Source organism: Pteropus alecto, unplaced genomic scaffold (assembly GCF_000325575.1).
Source record: "Pteropus alecto unplaced genomic scaffold, ASM32557v1 scaffold111, whole genome shotgun sequence".
In the NCBI taxonomy this organism is placed as follows: Eukaryota; Metazoa; Chordata; class Mammalia; order Chiroptera; family Pteropodidae; genus Pteropus; species Pteropus alecto.
The window spans coordinates 980,112-999,557 of NW_006431915.1; the positions used below are offsets into that span (position 1 = coordinate 980,112).

Genomic DNA, 19,446 nt, shown 5'->3' on the forward strand with positions numbered 1-19,446 from the left:
AATCTATAGTAAGATTCAACATGTATTAAGATTTTTTTTTCTAGCACCAAATTTACATAACTATAATGACATTTAAATGTGGTACAAGTTAAGTGTTCCTCTCAGGGCCAGTAAGATGATAAATGGTAAGTAAACGAAGAATGGTAAATAAATAATCATACTAATTAGCATACCTTTGTAACAGGACAGTTCATCACATCAATTCTGAATCACTGTGGAATAATCATGACCCTCAAAGAGCGACCTGTTCTATTAGGGTTCTTTTGGAGGATACAGACAAACAAATAATTTGTTCATTTGCATCTAGATATATGAACATTTACTACAGAAAGTTTAATATGTGGATCCCCAAGGTTTCTAACAGTAGCTATATGATCAGATATCTATGAGATAATTCATTTAGAGTATATTTGTACTGATTATAACACAAATGTGGGCACTAGGGCCGATCAAATCACTATCTTTTGTTGGAGATTTTTTATGATATTCAAATTTGCAATGTCATTTTAGAGGACTCAAATTTGAAAGTCTCAAATAAATTTGTCATTTTTAACATTACCTAGAATTCAACACAAGTAAAAATTTATCAGTATCTATTCCTTTGGTATCTGGTGGCATTGTACAGAAGCATCTGTGGTTAGAAGGGAATTGGGCCATGCTGATTTGCCATCTTCTGCGTTCCTGTCATACCCTGCTCTTCACCCAACCCCAAACCACACAAAACTCTAGGAAAGTAGGATGTGCTACCTATAAATGAAACACCGAAAGATGAGTATGGGAATGATGAATGGCCCTGACTCTTGAAAGTATGAGCTTTGCTTCTTCCAAATATTTTCTACATTGTTGTATAGAAACCTGTGCTGCATATGAAAGTCAGAATGCAGCACCTTCTCTCATCTTGAGACAAATTTCACTGTCCAGAAGATAGTTCTCACAAGATATCAAGTTGTGACCGCTTCCCAGTTTGGTATGAGTACGAAACGGGGCCTAACTTGTTAAATTCAAAAAAATATTTAACAAGGAAGGCATTGGCAATAAAAAATCAGAACAGAGACCCAGTTGGAATGACGTAGTAGACTGTAAGCAGAGTAGTGGTTTGATCTGTACCACGTTTTGAGAAGATCCATCATGCTGCTGTCTGGAGAATATACTGACGGAAAGCAAGAATGAGAGCTGAGAGACTAGCAGGAAGCTGTTGCAGAAATGCCATTTTAAGCATGAGCTCATGACTTGTCAGAGCTGTACATTACTCATCTTTGTGTCTTCTACAGCTTTGTGGTCGGCCAATGTGCCTGCTGAGTTAAATCGGCTTGAATACATTTATCAAGAAAAATGAGCCTCCTCTAATTTAGATGGAATTATCTCGACTTGCCAAGGCTTTGTGTAATCAAATTCAATAAGTTATATAATTTTGTCTTATACAAGGAATCAGTACTTTCCCCAACTGATTAAGAAATAGATTTCATTCTTTGGTGGTAGTGATTCATTTTTATATTCTTTCTTTTGATTTTTATAGCTTCATATTGAAACAGAATGATTATGTCTGTTTTATTTACCGAAACAACTGAAAGTGATGATTTATAGCATCAACAGTAGGCAAACTGTACTCAGATTCACTGATTCATAATCAAATATAATAATCATCATCTCTTATGGAGTGCCTACTAAATACCAAGAACCAAGTTAAGTACTCTTTATCACATAACAATCTTGTCAGCAAAGTGCAAATACTTAAAAAGCTGCCACAGAAAAGGAGTATATACTTAATTTTTTGTTGTTCAAAAGGGAAAGATGAGTTGCATACAAAGATATATGCAGATCAATATAAAGTATGTTCTAATAATGAGAATTGTCCAAAAATAACCCGTGCAACCTCATAATATGCTCTAACCATCACCGGTTTTGGGGGCAGAAATAAGATGAATGTCAACCATACTTAGATGTGTTTTTGTCATCTCATCAGAGTTAGAACTAGATTTAAAGATGATTTCTAGCTCTAAAGTCCAATAATTTAGAATTTGACTATTTTAATGGTCTGATTGCATAAGAGTATGCATTTAATTGTCTTATCTCCACTTGTATAATTCATTATGAAAGTAATTGAGATTATTTTAAAAATAAATAAAATATAAACATACTCTTAAATAATAAATTATAATTATTACTGCTCCATTGTTTATGAGTAAAAAATTAAAGCAAGGTAAATCTCCATTGTTTGAGAAAAGGTTAAACAAATCTTGAAACAAATATAGTAGACTACTATGTAGTGACTAAATATAGCTACTATATAGCTACTATATAGTGACTAATACTCAGGCCCAATTCCCTAAGTATTTGATATGTGAAAAACCACTTATGATATAATGTTAAGCATAAGAGGATGTAACTTACAGAGGAAAATAGAAATTTTATGACCTATAATATAATCCTTCTCGTGGCTATCTTTAAAATGTTTGAACCTATAATTGTGAGCCTATATATTTTTATCAGCTATGTCCAAGTTCATCTCAATATTGTCACAGGGCCTGGCCCATTAAAGGTGCTCAATAAATACTTGATAAGTGAATAAGAGAGGAAAAGATGTGATGTATTCTTTTAATAATTGTTTTATTTTTTCAATTGCAGTTGACACAAAATACTATATTAGTTTCGGGTGTACGACATAGAGATTAGACATTTATATAACTTATGAAGTGTTCACCCTGATAAGTATAGTACTCATCTGACACCATACATAGTTATTACAGTATTATTGACTACATTCCCTATACTGTACTTTACATCCCTGTGACAATTTATATAACTGCCAATTTGTACTTCTTAATCCCTTCCCCTTTTTCACCCATCCTCCCAACTCCCCTCCCATCTGACAACCATCAAAATGTTCTCTGTAACTAAGAATCTGTTTCTGTTTCACTTGTTTATTTTCTTTTTAGATACAACATGTAAGTGAAATAATATAGTATTTGTCTTTTTCTGTCTTATTTCTCTCAGCATAACATCTTCTAGGTCCATCCATGTTACTGCAAATGGCAAGATTTTATTCTTTTTTATGGCTGAATAATATTTCCTTGTATATATGTTCAATTTCTTTATCCAATTGTCTATCAATGAACATTTAGGTTGCTTCCATATCTTGGCTATTGTAAATAAGGCTGCAATGAACTTAGGGGTACATATGTCTTTTCAAATTAGTGATTCAGTTTTCTCTGGATAAATACCCAGAAGTGGAATCACTGGATCATAGGGTAGTTCTATTCTTAAATTTTTGAAGGAACTCCATACTGCTTTTTACAGTGGCTGCGCCAATTTACTACCCTACCAGCGGTGCACTAGGGTTCTCTTTTCTACACATCCTCGCCAACACTCGGTTGTTCATTTATTGCTGATAGCTATTCTGACAAGTGTGAGGTGATATCTCATTGTGGCTTTCATTTGCATTTCCCTGATGATTAATGATGTTGAACATCTTTTCGTATGGCTAACTGGCCATCTGCATGCCCTCTTTGGAGAAATGTCTATTCAGATCCTCTGCCTATATTTTAATCAGATTATTTGTTTGTTTCGTGTTAATATACTGTTAGAGTGTACAGCTGAAACTTATTGGACTTCGTTAACCAAGGAATCAAAAAAATAAAGAAATAAATTTAAAAAAAAGGAATTCTCTCAGTTTACATCCTTTTGTTTTATAGTCCTCTCTCTAGAGATTTACCTTAAGTTACTTCCAGTAGAAAGAAAACAGATTAAATATACTGACACATAGATAGCAATGGTCATTTTATCAAAACCTCAAAAAAATTAGAAACAAATTAAAATACCCAATAATATTAAAACTGTAGGCTAGATTTACAGTAATTCCACTTAACAAAGTATTTTTCAAATATTAAATTGAGAGCCACGTGATTTCATTTATATGTGAAATATAAAACTGAAAGCAACAGACAAATAAGACAAACAAACAGAGACTCATAGACATAGACAACAGTTTCATGGTTAGCAGAGGAAGGTAGATAAGAGTAAAGGGGGTCAAATATATGGTGACAGAAGGAAATTTAACTCTGGGTGGCGAACACACAATGCAATACCCATATGACATAGTATTGAATTGTACATTTAAACCTATATGATTTTATTAACCAATATCATCCCAATATATTTAATAGAAAACAAAAAGGAATATTATAAACACTATGAAAAATTGCACAAAAATTATAGCTATAAAGTGACAAATACTTATTAAAATTTATCTATATAAAATTTATCTGACATAAAGAAAAATTGTATATGTTCTAAAATTGACAAAATTATGAAAGACAAAAAGAATTTAAATAAGCTGGAATGACTTATTTAGGATTCAAAAATTGTGTATGTTCTAAAATTGACAAAATTATGAAAGACAAAAAGATAAGTCATTTCTGGAATGACTTATTTAGGATTCAGGGGGATTGACATAGTATTGTTTGTCGAATAAAAATAAAAACAAATTTCCGGAAAGACATATACTTATGATCTAGATCACTTATATGTGGAATCTACAAAGTTTGACTTTATAGAAACAGAATAGATTGGTGGTTGCCAGGGGCTGCAGAAGGGGAAAATGGGTGATGGTGGTCAGAGGGTGCAAATTTCCAGTTATAAAATGAATAAGTTCCAGAGACCTAATGTACAGTATGGGGACTACAGTTAACAATATGTATTGCATACTAGAAAGTTGCTGAGAGTTAGATTTTAAATGTTCTCAACACCACAATATAGGCAACTATGTGAAATGATGTATGTTAACTCATCTTACTGTGGTAATCATTGTGCAATATGTTTGTACATCAAACCATCATACTGTATACTTTAAACATAAAATGTTATGTCAATTATATATTAAGAAGCTGGGGGAAGGTGGAAGAAAAACAAATTCTTGGAGAAAGTTTAACTCTTCTTAGAACTGTTGGACATATTCTGATTCCGGTCCCAACTTATGTTGAAACCATCAAAGACAGACATATTCACTGAATACTCAAAGAAACATATAAAAGATTTTCTTTAAGTCAAGATAATTAGGTCTTTGAGATGTTCAGAAGTCAGTGACTTTATCTCTAGGGAATCCTAAGTTTCTGACTCACCGCCTTAGGGACTGAAGAAGTTTGTAAAAATAGTGCTAAACTGACTTCCAAAAGAAGCTGAGTCTCTCTTAAGTAAACATCGACCTTAGGGTAAATCATGTAAAACTGGAGTTGCATCCTTGACTTTTATTTATAATGTTTTATTTCCTTGACACTCTCTTAAGAAGATTCATGTAAAGACAAATTGCCTGACAGTATCTATTCTCTCCATTTCTCTCCATTTTTTCTTTTTTAAGAAAGGAAGAGCAATCATCTTTAAAATTGAGTATCTTTTGGTCTCCTCTGAAAAATGCAAATGAAATTCACATTCCTGAGAATTTTTTCTATTACTTAATAGAGTATAATGGTGTGGATGACTTTAAAATCCAGTCAAGAGGTAAGATAATGAGAGAGGTTTTTACTGAAACTATTTCAAAAGAAAAACATCCTATCAATAAACAAAGATTTCTTAGTTGAAATGATACTTGCTGGTGAGATTTTGAAAATATGTGTGCATATACATATATATGTATATGTATATGTGTGTACATATATACATGTGTGTATACACACACATGTATATATGTACATATATATATATACATGTATATATATATGTAAAGGAACAAAATACAAAAACCCAGGCATCATCTCTAAGATCAGAATATTGTTTCAATTTTGTTTAATCCCAAAATAGTCCATGGAAGAGACTATTGAGGAAGAGAAAGTTGCTTGCAATGTAACAGACTCGTAAATAATAAACTAATGACTAACGTATTCAAGTAACCAATTCACTAAAATCTTAAGTAAAAATTATGTGCAAATCATCTGTTGAAAGAATCCATAGTGATTTATATATTATTCGTGCATAAATTATGCTTAATAAGGGTTTGAGGAAACGTGTAATGAAATGTGTTTATGATAAAAATAGGATTAAAAACAAAAAAATATGTAACAGAGGGCAGAAGTAATTATAATCGTTAGTCCGAACCCCAGGTGGCAAAGGCAAAAGAAGAAATTTAAAAATTTTTTGAGTTCTCATTTATATAACAAATCAAATTGCACTATCCTAGACCTTAATGCTCCACACTAGGTTAAAAAAAATCGGGGCCTGTATTTCATTTAAATTCATTATTGTGAATAATGTCTTCATAAGTAGAAGGCAATGAATGTCTTCAATGTTGTAAGAAGAGGGAAATATATTTTATTTGTGTAGTTTTCATGTGGATCCTTTATGAAAGTTAATTGTGTCATATTAAATTATGGTTTTATAAAACAATTATAAATTAGTAAACATGGTATAGTGGTGAAAATGGGGACTTGAGGATCAAAAGTAAGGGTTTAAATCATAGTTCTAGTATTTACCAACTATTAGATATTGAAAATTTTACTTCACCTTTGAAATCTCAAATTAATTCCTCATTGATAAAAATTTCATAATAATATTTGGGTTATTTTGAAGATTAAATGATAAAAATTATATGAAGTGCTTCATACTAGGACCTCTCATGTTGTCAATTACTCTTTATGAGCTAAAATAGCACATCTTTCCTTGAACCATATTAATTGAAAATTAGACTTTATAAAATCTATAAATTGAGAGTTGGCAAATCCATTAATCTTTGCACAGTATCAATGGTTTTAATTGATCTTTATAGAAGAGTTGAAGAGGATAACAAGACTATTTCCTATAATGAGAATTTACAGTGCATATGCTATATGTTCTTCATCAAAAAATCTTAGTACTTTAAACATTAGATCTTTAAGTAACTAAGTCAATAAAACAAAAGAAAAAACATAGAAAGTTAGAGGTCCTTCTATAGCATTAAAGAGTTTGACTTCTGGCTTGGGCAACAAAATCACAAACTTTCCTAGGTCTATTACAACACTAAAACCGTGCCTGAATGAAGTCTCAAAGCATTAAACCAGAGTGGTGATTTCTTATAAAAGAACAGGGGTTGGGTGAGAGGGATTAGAGGATTAAGCTTTTACATTTTCAAAGACAATTCTGTTTTAGGAATCAATGCTCTGCAGTCTCCTTTGATACATATGATTAAGTCAAGAACTCAAGTTCTTTTTCTTGGTATACCTCCTGAAAACTATAAACACTGTTACCTGGATGATTTTAAGGGTAGGGATATAAACGCCCTAGATCCACCAGAAAAAGCAGTTTCCTATCGTTAACTGGACAGGGCACACAAGCACAACGCAGGCTCATTATGTAGTCTCTAGATATCTAAGACGATCAGTGTACTATTTACATTATTTTAACATTTTTTGTGACAATTTTCCTAACAAAATTGGGCACCTGCTTCAGTATTTTTCTCTATTTTATATTTTTTTCTCTATGCATATCTATCTTAGAAATTTGGGTAATTCAGAAAAGTAGAAAAACGGTCTTTAAGATAACCATTGGTGTTTTTGCTATTTCTTTCCAGTCTTCCTATTCTGTCTAGGTTATTCTTAGTTTTTGGTTTTGCAAACAATGCTGTAACTGTTGTTTTGTTTCTGTTAACATGTAATCATTTTAACATAATTGAAACATCATTTTTGTGCTTATACAAATTTGTCACAAATGTCTTATTAATAGGTGCATAATGATCCATCAAATGAGTGTATAATTATTATTTAATATTTCCTCTGTCATTAGCCAAAAAAGAAAAACTGTTCTACAAACAGGAACTATCTCGACTGTTATGCATACCATATTTTCTAAAAGTAATTTGAAATGCACACCATATTTTCTAAAAGTAATTTCAAAATAGCAACCAATCTGTAGGAGATGTTCTAGAAAAAAAAACGACTGTTGATTTGATTCATATCTTGCCTGCAAAAACTTTACCACAGGCTCCAAAGGACTGATGCTTCTTCAAAGCCTCTATAAGAATTTTATTTCCAGATTCAGAGTATGTTGCTATATATGCACCTACAGCCAATCAAATTCCAATCTTAATACCAAATAGAAGTATATCCTGGCCTATCCAACCCTTCCTATACTCTACATAATGTGCAGCCACAAAGTAGAGTGAAGCTTTAATTGAATGAGTCTTCCTTTCCATAGCCAACAGATATATAAGAATTCTATTATCCTGATTAATACGTCACACCATTAAAAACTGGAATTTTCATAGAAAGCAGCATAAGCTGTTAGCAAAAACTACCACAGAGAGAAATGGCAAATCCTATACCAGAAACACTGCCAATGTATGAAAACACTTAGTAGAAACTCATCCATTGGATCAACTTTTTCCCCGCTAAAGATATTTTTAAAGCAAGGTAGAATTCCTTGAGGATAAAAAGCTGTTTTCAAAATTACGTTCTTTATTAAACATAAAGAAGATCACCTACTAATATCTACGCTTTACATTTTTCTCAAATTAAAGTCATTTGCTCCACGTTCCATACATAGTACACAACCGAGATGCTTGAGCTGACCTCAAATTCCTGTTTTGGAAAATACTAACCCTAATTGCAAGTTCAACAAATGGAAGAGGAATGCTTTTTAGACGAGCAGCAATAAAAAGCAGGGGCTCTTCTGCATGCAATTTGATTGCTTATATATCTAAAATCTAAAGAACACAAAATTTATTGCAACGCACTTACCTCCAACTCTTACAAAATGTTCAGTTTTGCATTGTTTACTATTCAGTTACAATCTTACATTCAGTCAAAGCACCAGTGGCACTCTCCAAAGGTACTAGAGAGAGATGGTCTAAAAGTCCTTACTATTCACGTGAGTTCTGTAAAGCAGCAGCATCAACAACTGGGAACATGTTAATAAATGCAGACCTTAGAATTCACTTCAGACACACTGATTAAGAATCTTTTACAAAGATTCTCTATGTGATTCATCTGTATGCTAAAGCTTGGAAGCACTCCACTAGACAGGTGGTTCTCTTCCTGTCTTCCAGGTGGTTGCACATTAGAATCATCTGGAGAGCATTAGATAAAAATATGCCTGATTCTCACTCCTTAGACAACTTACATAATTTGGGGAAGGAAATAAGCATGCAGTTTTAAAAAAGAGGGAGTATAGAGTAAGAAAATGCAGATTGAATACTGTGTTTTTATATACATTCCACTTATAATTATAATGTTTTTACATACATTTTACGTCTATGAATTTCATTCTCCTCAGAGAATTATAGTGATGATAAGTAATATGTGTGAACATATTTGTAAACCAATGGTATTGTTAATGATTGGCATAGTAAAAAATCAAATAAATCCTTTTACCAGATCAAGCATGCTCTTTCCAAAATAATAATATTCGAAATGAAGTCTGTGAGTCCACTGAATCAGAAATAATAGATGTTTGTTAAAAATGCAAATAGTTCCCTATCTCAGAACTTGTGCATCATAATCTCAGGAATAGAATGCAGAAGCTATATTTTTAATAAGCTACCAATGTAATTATTACAAATAATCAATCCCCTGCCTTATGATCTAGAAGAGGAATTCAAAAAGCTAAACTCACAGCTGTTATCATCTTTCCAGCTAGTGTTGACACACTCGTTGCCCCTCCTGCAATGATCTCTTACTCCATTAACATTGTACAGACTCGTTAAATTCACAGGCAGTTTTTTCTCTTCTGGAATACTCCAGGTATAAAATAATGGAATGGAAAGGACCAACTGGACAGAAATCGAGTTCATTCTACAGGGACTTTCCGAGTACCCAAGAGCTGAAAAACTCCTTTTTGTGATGTGCTTGATGATGTACCTAGTGATTCTCCTAGGGAACAGCACCTTGGTCATCCTAACTCTCCTGGATTCCCGCCTCCATACACCCATGTACTTCTTCCTTGGTAACCTTTCCTTCCTAGACATTTGGTACACAACCTCCTTCATCCCCACAATGTTGATACACTTCCTATCAAAGAAAAAAACCATCTCCTTCACTAGATGTATTATTCAGATGTCTGTCTCCTACAGTATGGGCTCCACAGAGTGTGTGCTCCTAGCAGTGATGGCATACGACCGTTATGTGGCCATCTGCAACCCTCTGAGATACTCCATCATCATGAGTAAGGCACTTTGTATTCAGATGTCAGCTCTCTCCTGGGGACTGGGCTTTCTCAATTCATTGGCAGAAACTATTCTTGCAATACGGTTGCCCTTCTGTGGCAAAAATGTAATTAATCATTTTATTTGTGAAATATTGGCCTTTGTCAAGCTGGCTTGCACAGATATTTTCTTGAACGAGATTGCTATAATGTTAGGTAATGTAATATTTTTGTTTTCTCCATTACTGTTGATTTGCATCTCCTACATTTTCATCCTCTCTACTGTACTAAGAATCAATTCAGCAGAAGGAAAAAAAAAGGCCTTTTCCACCTGCTCGGCCCATGTAACAGTGGTGACTGTGTTTTACGGGACAATCCTTTTCATGTATATGAAACCAAAGTCCAAAGATGCTGTTTTTGAAAAACTGATTGCCCTATTCTATGGAGTAGTCACGCCCATGCTCAATCCTATCATCTACAGCCTGAGAAATAAGGAGGTGCATGGAGCTCTGAGAAAATTGATGACTAGACAGTGGTTCTGGAAGGAAGCATGAGAAACTTACATTTTTGAGTTCATTCACAAAATAATCTCATATAATGGAGGCAACAGCTTTTAATGCAAATGTAACAAAATAAAGATTATATGTAGAATCACAAAATTTGGGAGTTAGAAATTTCAAGATGATTAACTATCTTTTTATGAAAATTACATAAATGTGAGGACGACTGGTTGAAAAATCGAGAGTGAACTTTTAAAAACAAAAAAATTGATGTTTAGCTTCTCTAAGAAAATCCAGTACATACGTCTACTTAACAATAAAACATATGTTTTTCATCCCCCTTTTTGAGAGAACTATTTAAGTTCATGTTTTTCTGGGGGGAGTTGTATTTTTTGTTTGTTTGTTTATTATTAGTTTATGTTTTACCTGTGGACTTGATCTGACCCAAGCCTAATTTTTCAGGTACGTATTTCCCCTTCTTATGTCCCTCCCCATGATTCTCACACCCTCTATGTCCCTCCCCATGATTCTCACACCCTCTACGCTGTGCTCCATTCACTATGTAGTTATCCAATTATATCATGTCTTCATGCCTAAGGACAATAGCATATGCCACTTCGTCTCTATCATCACATTTTGTATGGTTACATCCTAGCACACTCATTAAAGACAATGCAAGTGTTATATTTTCTGCAAATCTTTCCAAAATTTACCTAGAGTTAGTTATCTCCTCTTCCACACACGCTGTGCTCCATTCACTATGTAGTTATCCAATTATATCATGTCTTCATGCCTAAGGACAATAGCATATGCCACTTTGTCTCTATCATCACATTTTGTATGGTTACATCCTAGCACACTCATTAAAGACAATGCAAGTGTTATATTTTCTGCAAATCTTTCCAAAATTTACCTAGAGTTAGTTATCTCCTCTTCCATGTTGCCTTGAATTTCATCTGATATAGCAACTTTTTCTTCACACTATAATCATTTGTTAACTTCTGAAATCTCCCCAATGGCAGAATTCACTGTTCTTTTTATGAAGACCAATGTCAAGATTAATTAAAAAGTAGACAGTAATTACCTGTTGAACTAATCAATTAATTAAAACTTTAAAAGGAGAGTAAGATACAGTATAAGTACTTGATATAATAAAGGGAGATAAGAACATTTGAATTTATGTATTATTTCATTTACCAAAAGACAAATCCAAAAGCTAATTTTAAATGTATAGAAAAAATAAGAGCAAATAAAAGATTGAACAAAATATACTGAAGCGATGATTTGGGCTGGATAAGACAAAAATCACATCAGTGTATATTATTCTCTAATAAGCAATTGCTAAGAAAAATATATCAGTTGTATAAATCCTTCTTAAAGAACATTGACAATTTCATTCAAAAGCAGAAGATACTCATTTAAAAATATTTTTTCAAAAAAGTAACCTTGAAATTGCTAGGGAATAATAACATATAATTGTATTTTTCATATAATAACATCTCACAGCACACATTTATATGTTTATAGTTGAACTGCCTGCTATGTTGTCATAGACTGAGGAGAGTACTTATACTCAAAGGCCACTCAGCAAAGTTTTAGTAACTCAACAGTGTTCAGGCAGGGAGGCATCCACAGGCCGATGATTAAGATCTTGGGTGCTCAAATTTGAGAGGGGTGTAGAGGGAATCCCTGAATAGAACTAAATGGTGTGAGAAGGGCATACCTAGGAGGGGGAAATGGTCAAGTGTGTCAGAATCAATCGGTCTGAAATAGGCATTCTTGAAGTGGGACAGCCTTGCCTAAAGTGTTAGATCTAAATCAACTTAAAAAAAGTGTTAGCATGGGAACAGTGGGTAATGTAAAGCAAAATGGGAGATCAGTTACATACAGGGGTTGAAACAAGTAACAAGCAAACATTAGGTACAATAAGAGCCAGGTTTCTCACTATCAGAGATGGAGTTACAAATATGGAAAAGGGGAAAACTAGTATAAACCCTGTGGTGTTGGATTAGAAGTAGAGATGGTGTGAACTGATGGTTTTCAATATGTATAGATATACAGAGTGATACACATATACATATAGAAAAATAGAGAGATGATGGCTAGATATTAGTATATGTATAAAAATTAATATAAATATAAATGTAAATGTTTGTGTATATATACACACACACTGTATATAATGTATATAAAAATACATTTGTTCAATAGATATGCCCACTGAGAGGGCCTGAGAGCAATGAGATGCTAATAGTAATTGTGCATTTAGTACTGCATTTGTTCATTTGTACTATTCAAGGAGAAGTCCTGTCGTTCCTCTAGAGGAACAAAAATCTTTTTTAGAACCATGACCTTTTTTTCTGATTTTAAGCAACTTGATTATGATGTGCCTTGGTATGGTTTTCTTCGTTTCTTATTCTTTTGATTATTGAGCTTCTTACATGTTTCTTGTTTTCATCAAATTTAGAAAATTTCCATCCTTTATTTTTAGTTATTATTCTGCCAACACTTTTTCCTTTCTGGACTCCAGTTACATGCATATCAGACCACTTAAAGTTGTCTAACAGCAATTAATAGTATTTTCACTTTTTTCAGCCTTTTTTCTCTGTTTTATTTTGAAGAGTTACTATTGCTCTGATTATAAATTCACTAATCTTTTCTTCTGCAGTGTCCAATTATTTTAATTCTATCCCAAGTATATTGGGTATAACCTTGTTAGATGTATTCTTCATTTTTAGATCTTAGATTCTGTATTTTTAAAAAATCTATATATCTAAATGTCATCTATATTTCAAATGAAATGCTTGAGTTTTTCTCTATCTTCTTGACTATATAGGATATAGTTAGAATAACGTTTTAACGCCTTGCCTAGCAATTCTGTCATTTATATGTATTTTCTTAAATCTACTTTCTTTTTTTCAGCTTTATTGATGTATGATTAACAAATAAAAAATGTATTTTGGTGTACAATGTGACTTTTTTAAAGGTATACAGTGTGTTGATTTTATTTTCATCCTTGTGTGAGTTCTGAATATCATTCCCTTTAATCCTCTCAAATGATTCTTTCCCAGGCCCCAGTTAGTTTCTTCACTAATACACCTGCACTAATCACTACTCGGTTGAAGACTCAAGGGGTATCCCCTTACATCTCCAGAGCTCTTTTTCTCTGTAACTTTCTTCTCTCTGGTATCTTGTTCTTGAAAACTAGCTGCTTTGTTCTCTCTGGACTCTCAACTCCATCCCCTAAACTCACTCTCCCTACGTATTACCTAGAAACTCACTCAAAAAAGTAAGCTGGAAAAATTATAGGGCCCAATTTATTTGTTTCTCATCTTACAGGAATCATTGTCCTATGTTGCCCAGTGTCCAATATCTTAAAATTAGTGTTTTATGTATTTTTTCTTAATTTTATTGTTATAGGGAGAAAGGTAAATCTGGTCCCTGTTACTCTATCTTGGTCAGAAGTAGAAATCTGAATACTCGCCACTTACCTGTTTTCCCCAAAGGAATTTTTTTCATGCATATTCCAATATGCATGGCTATGGAGTAAAGATGGAAAAGAGAAAGACTAAAAAGAGAGAGACAGACAGATATCTTGGGATATTTTATGATTATATCCCTAAGTACTGCCATAGTAATAGGCCTAGACTTGTAATACACTAATAGATGTTGCTCAATATGCTTAAATCACAGTAAAATTCAAACTAACTGAAGTTAGTCTAGCCAGGACAAAAAAGATTCAAAAATTGATTGTATCAAAGTGATAACCCCATCATCCCTATTTCATAGGAGAGGAAATTAGACTAGGCCATTTAATAAATTGCCTAAGAACCCTCAGCTTGCTTAGAAGAACCAAATTTGAATTCTTTACTCCAGATCCCAAGTATATTGGTTTTTCTCCTCTACTATAGTTCTGACCAGTTACAGAAAAATATAGCTAACCATTTTATAAACATTTGTCCTAAACTTCTCCCTAGAGAACATCATCCACATCTAAGGCTCAATTTTCATCTCTGTTTAAAGGACTTCCCAATATATAGCTTTAGTCCTGATTTCTCTTCTGGACTTCACAATCTTTTCACCTGGAAGTCTGACCATCAACATAGTCAACCAGTCGACCAACTTACATCCTTATCTTTATGAAGTCATCACACTAAGCTTCTCCTCTCACCCAATCAATGGCTGCATCAGAGTTCTTTACTTTAGACCAATGGAATCATCTTTGATGATTGTTTGTCCATATATAAAATATCCTCAAATCTAATCCTACAACCCTGTAATTCCCATATTCATCCTATCTTCTTCATTCCGTTGCTATCATTGTTTAAGTCTTCACTGCCTCAATGGGCACTGCTGCGATGGTCCTCTAACACATTTATCCCATTCTTAATCAGTCCTCCACAAAACCAGTCTTTCTAACCTAAGAGATTAATCTGATCACATCACGAATGAGAAAAAAGTCTTCATTGATTTTACATTTTCTACAGAAAAAAAAAAAAGACCGATATAAAAGGTTCCTGACAATCTGGCCTCATCAAACCATTTCACCTTCATCTCTTAAATTAATGCTAATCAATAGTCCTGAAAGGGTCTTTCCCTTCCTTTGCCTTTGATAATAAATATTAGTAGCAATTGGCTGCTTATTTTGAATTTATTTTCTCATTTAATTATCACAACCTCGTGATATAAGCATTGCTGTATCCATCTTCCAAATGAAGCAACCAAAGCATAGAGAGGTCAAATTAAGTTTTCCAAGGTCACACAGCTAAAAAGTGGAAAAACAGGAATTCAATCCTGAGTTCTTTGGTTGTAAAGGCTCTGATTTTCCATAATACCACATCACCACTCCTGTAAATTGACATTGACAAGCATTGACATTGTAAATGAGAAAGAGATTACTTTTTTCCACAAATTTTTATTTCTTCAAATAGAATAATATACTTTGTGATTTTAATGGAGAATCGGGTTATCATATATCTTATTTAATTGTGCTAATGAGGATTCAGTATTAGCTGTTCCTTACATATACTGTTACTCTCCTTTCTATTACCTCTACTCCCTCACCCTGCTATTACTCTTTGAGAGGTCATGGATCATTGCCTTCAAGGATTATCACTGGATAATGATTAGCCAATCCTTTGACCCTAATCTACCTACCTGTCTCAATGAAGTTGTCATCTTTTAGACAGACTAGATAAATCTTTGGTATAATTTTCTCACATGCCCTAAAGTTAATTCCAATACATCTTCTGTCTCTTTTTTCTACACCAATGGGCAACCCTCGACCTGGGTCTAAACCACCACAATTCTACTGACTCTGGTGACAACTGCATGATAAAGAGCAAATAAATTTTGCACAGTAACCTCACATTTAGTCATCTGGTCCAGAGGAGATGCAAAAATACTGTACAAGTTGTTGAGTATACATTTTTAAATCTCTTTTATGTTGTGATTTATGTGATAATATATATTTTGACATTTTATACAAATATTTCAATATTTTATATATTTCAATATTTTATACAAATTTAGTGGGTTTGGGGTATTGTAAATTCTGTAATATAGATACCATGTCTTTTATAAGTGCTAATTGGTACATTAAAAGTCATTGATTATTTGTTATATGGAACATACCATTAAGAAACCAGATATCATGGAAAAGCATAATTTAAAAAAGCATAATTCACTGAGATACCCTGTAATTTCTTTGAATTTTCAAAATAATGTCAGTACCCTAAAACAAACAACATACCACTAAACTCTCTGATAATTTTTTTCCTGAAGTATTTACCCTACTTCATTCCAGGTATATTTGTGCAGACCTTTTATATTTGTATATAGACATTCAAATCACACACATCTATCTGCATACACAAACATATCTATACATGAAAAACACAGCTACAGATATATAAAATATGAAATTATCTCCATTAAATTTAGTTATGCTGAAAAAGAGGTTGTATTATTTGCTAACTGCCATAACAAAATACCACAGATTGGGGGGCTTAAACGACAGAAATTTATTTGCTCAAAGTTCCTGAGGTTGGAAGTCCAAGATTAAGGTGTTGACAAGTTTGATTTCTTCTGAGGCCTCTCCTTGGTTTGCAGGTACCCAACTTCTCATTATGCCCTTTCCTGTGTGTGAGCACCCCTGGTATATCTATGTGTGTGAAAATTTCCTCTTCTTGTAATGACACAACTCAGATTGTATGAAGACCCACACTAATAGACTCATTTTAACTTAATCACATCTTTAAAGGCCATATCTCCAAATACAGATACATTATGAGGTACCGAAGGGTTAAAGCTTCAACATAAGAGTTTTGGAAGGAAACAATTTAGCCAAAAACAATCATGATTTAGGTTTAAAAAAATCTACTAGAGTTATATTTACATATTACAAGTATACCTATCATATGTATATGTTACTTCATTTCTAGAGTCTCAGCGCTTGCTTGGTCAAGGAAGAGACTTAGGAAATCACACATCTCATTTAAAATGAGTTATCTTCTCCCATTATCCCAACGTTGTAGTGTATACCGACCATTAACTATCCCTTAATGTTTAGCAATATTATTTGCTACTATGGATTAAAAGAACACACAGAGGATTCCTAATCAGCAATTTTTTCACAGCAGCTTTCACCTCTTTGTTTCGTAGACTATAAATGATAGGATTCAACATGGGGGTTAATCCAGCATATACCAGAGCCATAAATTTATCTATTTCCTGTGAATCTACAGCCGAGGGCTTCAGGTACATGGAGAGAGCTGTACCATAGAACAAAACCACCACAGTTAGGTGAGCTGCACATGTTGAAATGGCTTTGCTTCGACCATCCACTGAGGTGATTCTTAGGATATTGGAAAGGATGAACACATATGAGATACAAATGAGAAGCATCGGCATAGGAAGAAGAAATACACTGATTATCAGCATGATTAATTGCACCTTGGAAGTGTCTACACAAACCAGTTTCAAAATAGCCAGAATCTCACAAGTGAAATGATCGATGATGCTATTTCCACAAAGAGACTGATGCAGCACAGCCATTGTTTCCACCAGGGCGGTGAGGCAGCCCGTCACCCAGGAGCCAGCTGCAATCTGCACACAAACTCTCTTGTTCATGATGATGGGGTATCTCAAGGGGTTGCAGATGGCTACATATCGGTCATATGCCATCATAGATAGGAGCACACACTCAGTGGAGCCCATGGCAAGAGAGAAGTACATTTGAGTGGCACATCCTGAGAAGGAGATAGTGTTTTTCCCTGAAACAAAGTTTGCCAGCATTGGAGTGAGAGCAGAAGAAGTGTACCAGATGTCCAGGAGGGATAGGTTGCTGAGGAAGAAGTACATGGGTGTGTGTAGGCGGGAATCCAGCATGGTGACGGAGATCAGAATAATATTTCCCAGCAAGGTGACCAGGTACATCAGCAAGCACAGCATAAATATGGTGGTTTCAACTTTGGGGTAGCGAGTAAATCCCAGAAAAATGAAATTTGAAATGACTGTCAAGTTGGTCTTGACCATTTTATTCCTTATCGTTCATCTGTCATAGTGAATAAAAGTATACATTGTATATATTTAAAAATTTAAACTCTACTAACTTTCAAGAGGGTTTTGTTAGGAGTATTTTAAAGAATAATCCTAGCAATACTATATTAATTATTCATTCATTCATTCGAAATTTACAAAATACACTATAAATCACTGAAGATCTAGAGCTGAATTATATAACAGCTGCTCTCAGGCAACTCATAATAAAATATAAGACACAGTCAAGTAAGTAAATAATTACAATAAAGTGATATAGGTATGCCCCATGATACTAAACAAACATAGAGTAAGAATCTTAACTCTATATTGGGGGCACTGCACAGTGAGACATTTTGAAAATTAGTTTAATCAAAAAATGCACTGGACCTATTCAAATTAAGGCCCAGGGGAGGTTTTCTGGCAAAGAAAAATTTTTTATTAAAGCTACTACAAGAAAAGATTTTGTTGTGCTTCATAAAGCTGCAAATTATGTAATATAACAGATGGATATGTGTCACACTAGGGAATATAAATAGAAGATACTCAAGAGTCCAATCACTATACTACTACCTGACTTCTGTCTTTAAGTAGGCATTTTGAATATGAAATAATCTCAAACCTATACTTTCTTAGAAAGAAAATTATTTTCAAAGGTATGCATTTTATAATGTAAATCAAATTACTTGCTATATATCTCACAATTGATCATATGTAGAAAGACTCTTAAAAGCTATTGCACTACAAGACAGAGTTCAAATGAAATCAATTACAAATACACAAGCCTCACATTCTCATCTTTCTCTACTTCTCCAGCTTCATCTCCCAACACTGTACCTCCACATGCTGGTCTGAAACAACCAGCTTGTGGTTTCTCATACTTACCATGCCATTTATATTTTTATGGCTTTAACCTAGAGTGTCCTTCCTTCCCAACTCTAATCTTATCTTCCTTGAACATTTTATCCAGTCATTAAAACTGTACACCATTGTTTCGAGGACACTTCATTCTTTGTACATATTTATGTTATTCCAGTGTACCACAGTGAACTATAGTCACGAGAGCTTGCTCCCCATGATAACTATCAAAGTAATAACTCACATTTAAGATTTTTAATAAGACATTGCTGCCTTAAACATGGTAAGTTTTTGGTACATGTTAAAATAAGTACATTTTTACTATAGTTCTCTGTTAACCTAAAAGCCTGAAGACTTCTCAATTTGTCATTTACACCCGCAATCTTATCTGAAACATTAAAGAAATTAGTTAAGAAACAAAGACATGAGCTCTTATCTTTAAATATTT

At 33.5% G+C, this 19,446-nt stretch overlaps 2 protein-coding genes across 2 annotated transcripts; one reads left to right on the forward strand and one right to left on the reverse strand.

Annotated features, from left to right (window-relative positions):
* Nucleotides 1–3,029: 3,029 nt before the first annotated feature.
* Nucleotides 3,030–10,655, forward strand: LOC102896841 (olfactory receptor 2S2). Its single transcript, XM_006906117.2, has 2 exons — nucleotides 3,030–3,074; nucleotides 9,711–10,655. Exons 1-2 carry the CDS (start codon nucleotides 3,030–3,032, stop codon nucleotides 10,653–10,655), a joined length of 990 nt encoding a protein of 329 aa, XP_006906179.2.
* Nucleotides 10,656–17,177: 6,522 nt separating this feature from the next.
* On the reverse strand, nucleotides 17,178–18,137 carry LOC102897081 (olfactory receptor 13F1). The gene has a single exon (XM_006906118.1). It carries the CDS (start codon nucleotides 18,135–18,137, stop codon nucleotides 17,178–17,180), a length of 960 nt encoding a protein of 319 aa, XP_006906180.1.
* Between the last annotated feature and the right edge of the window lie 1,309 nt (nucleotides 18,138–19,446).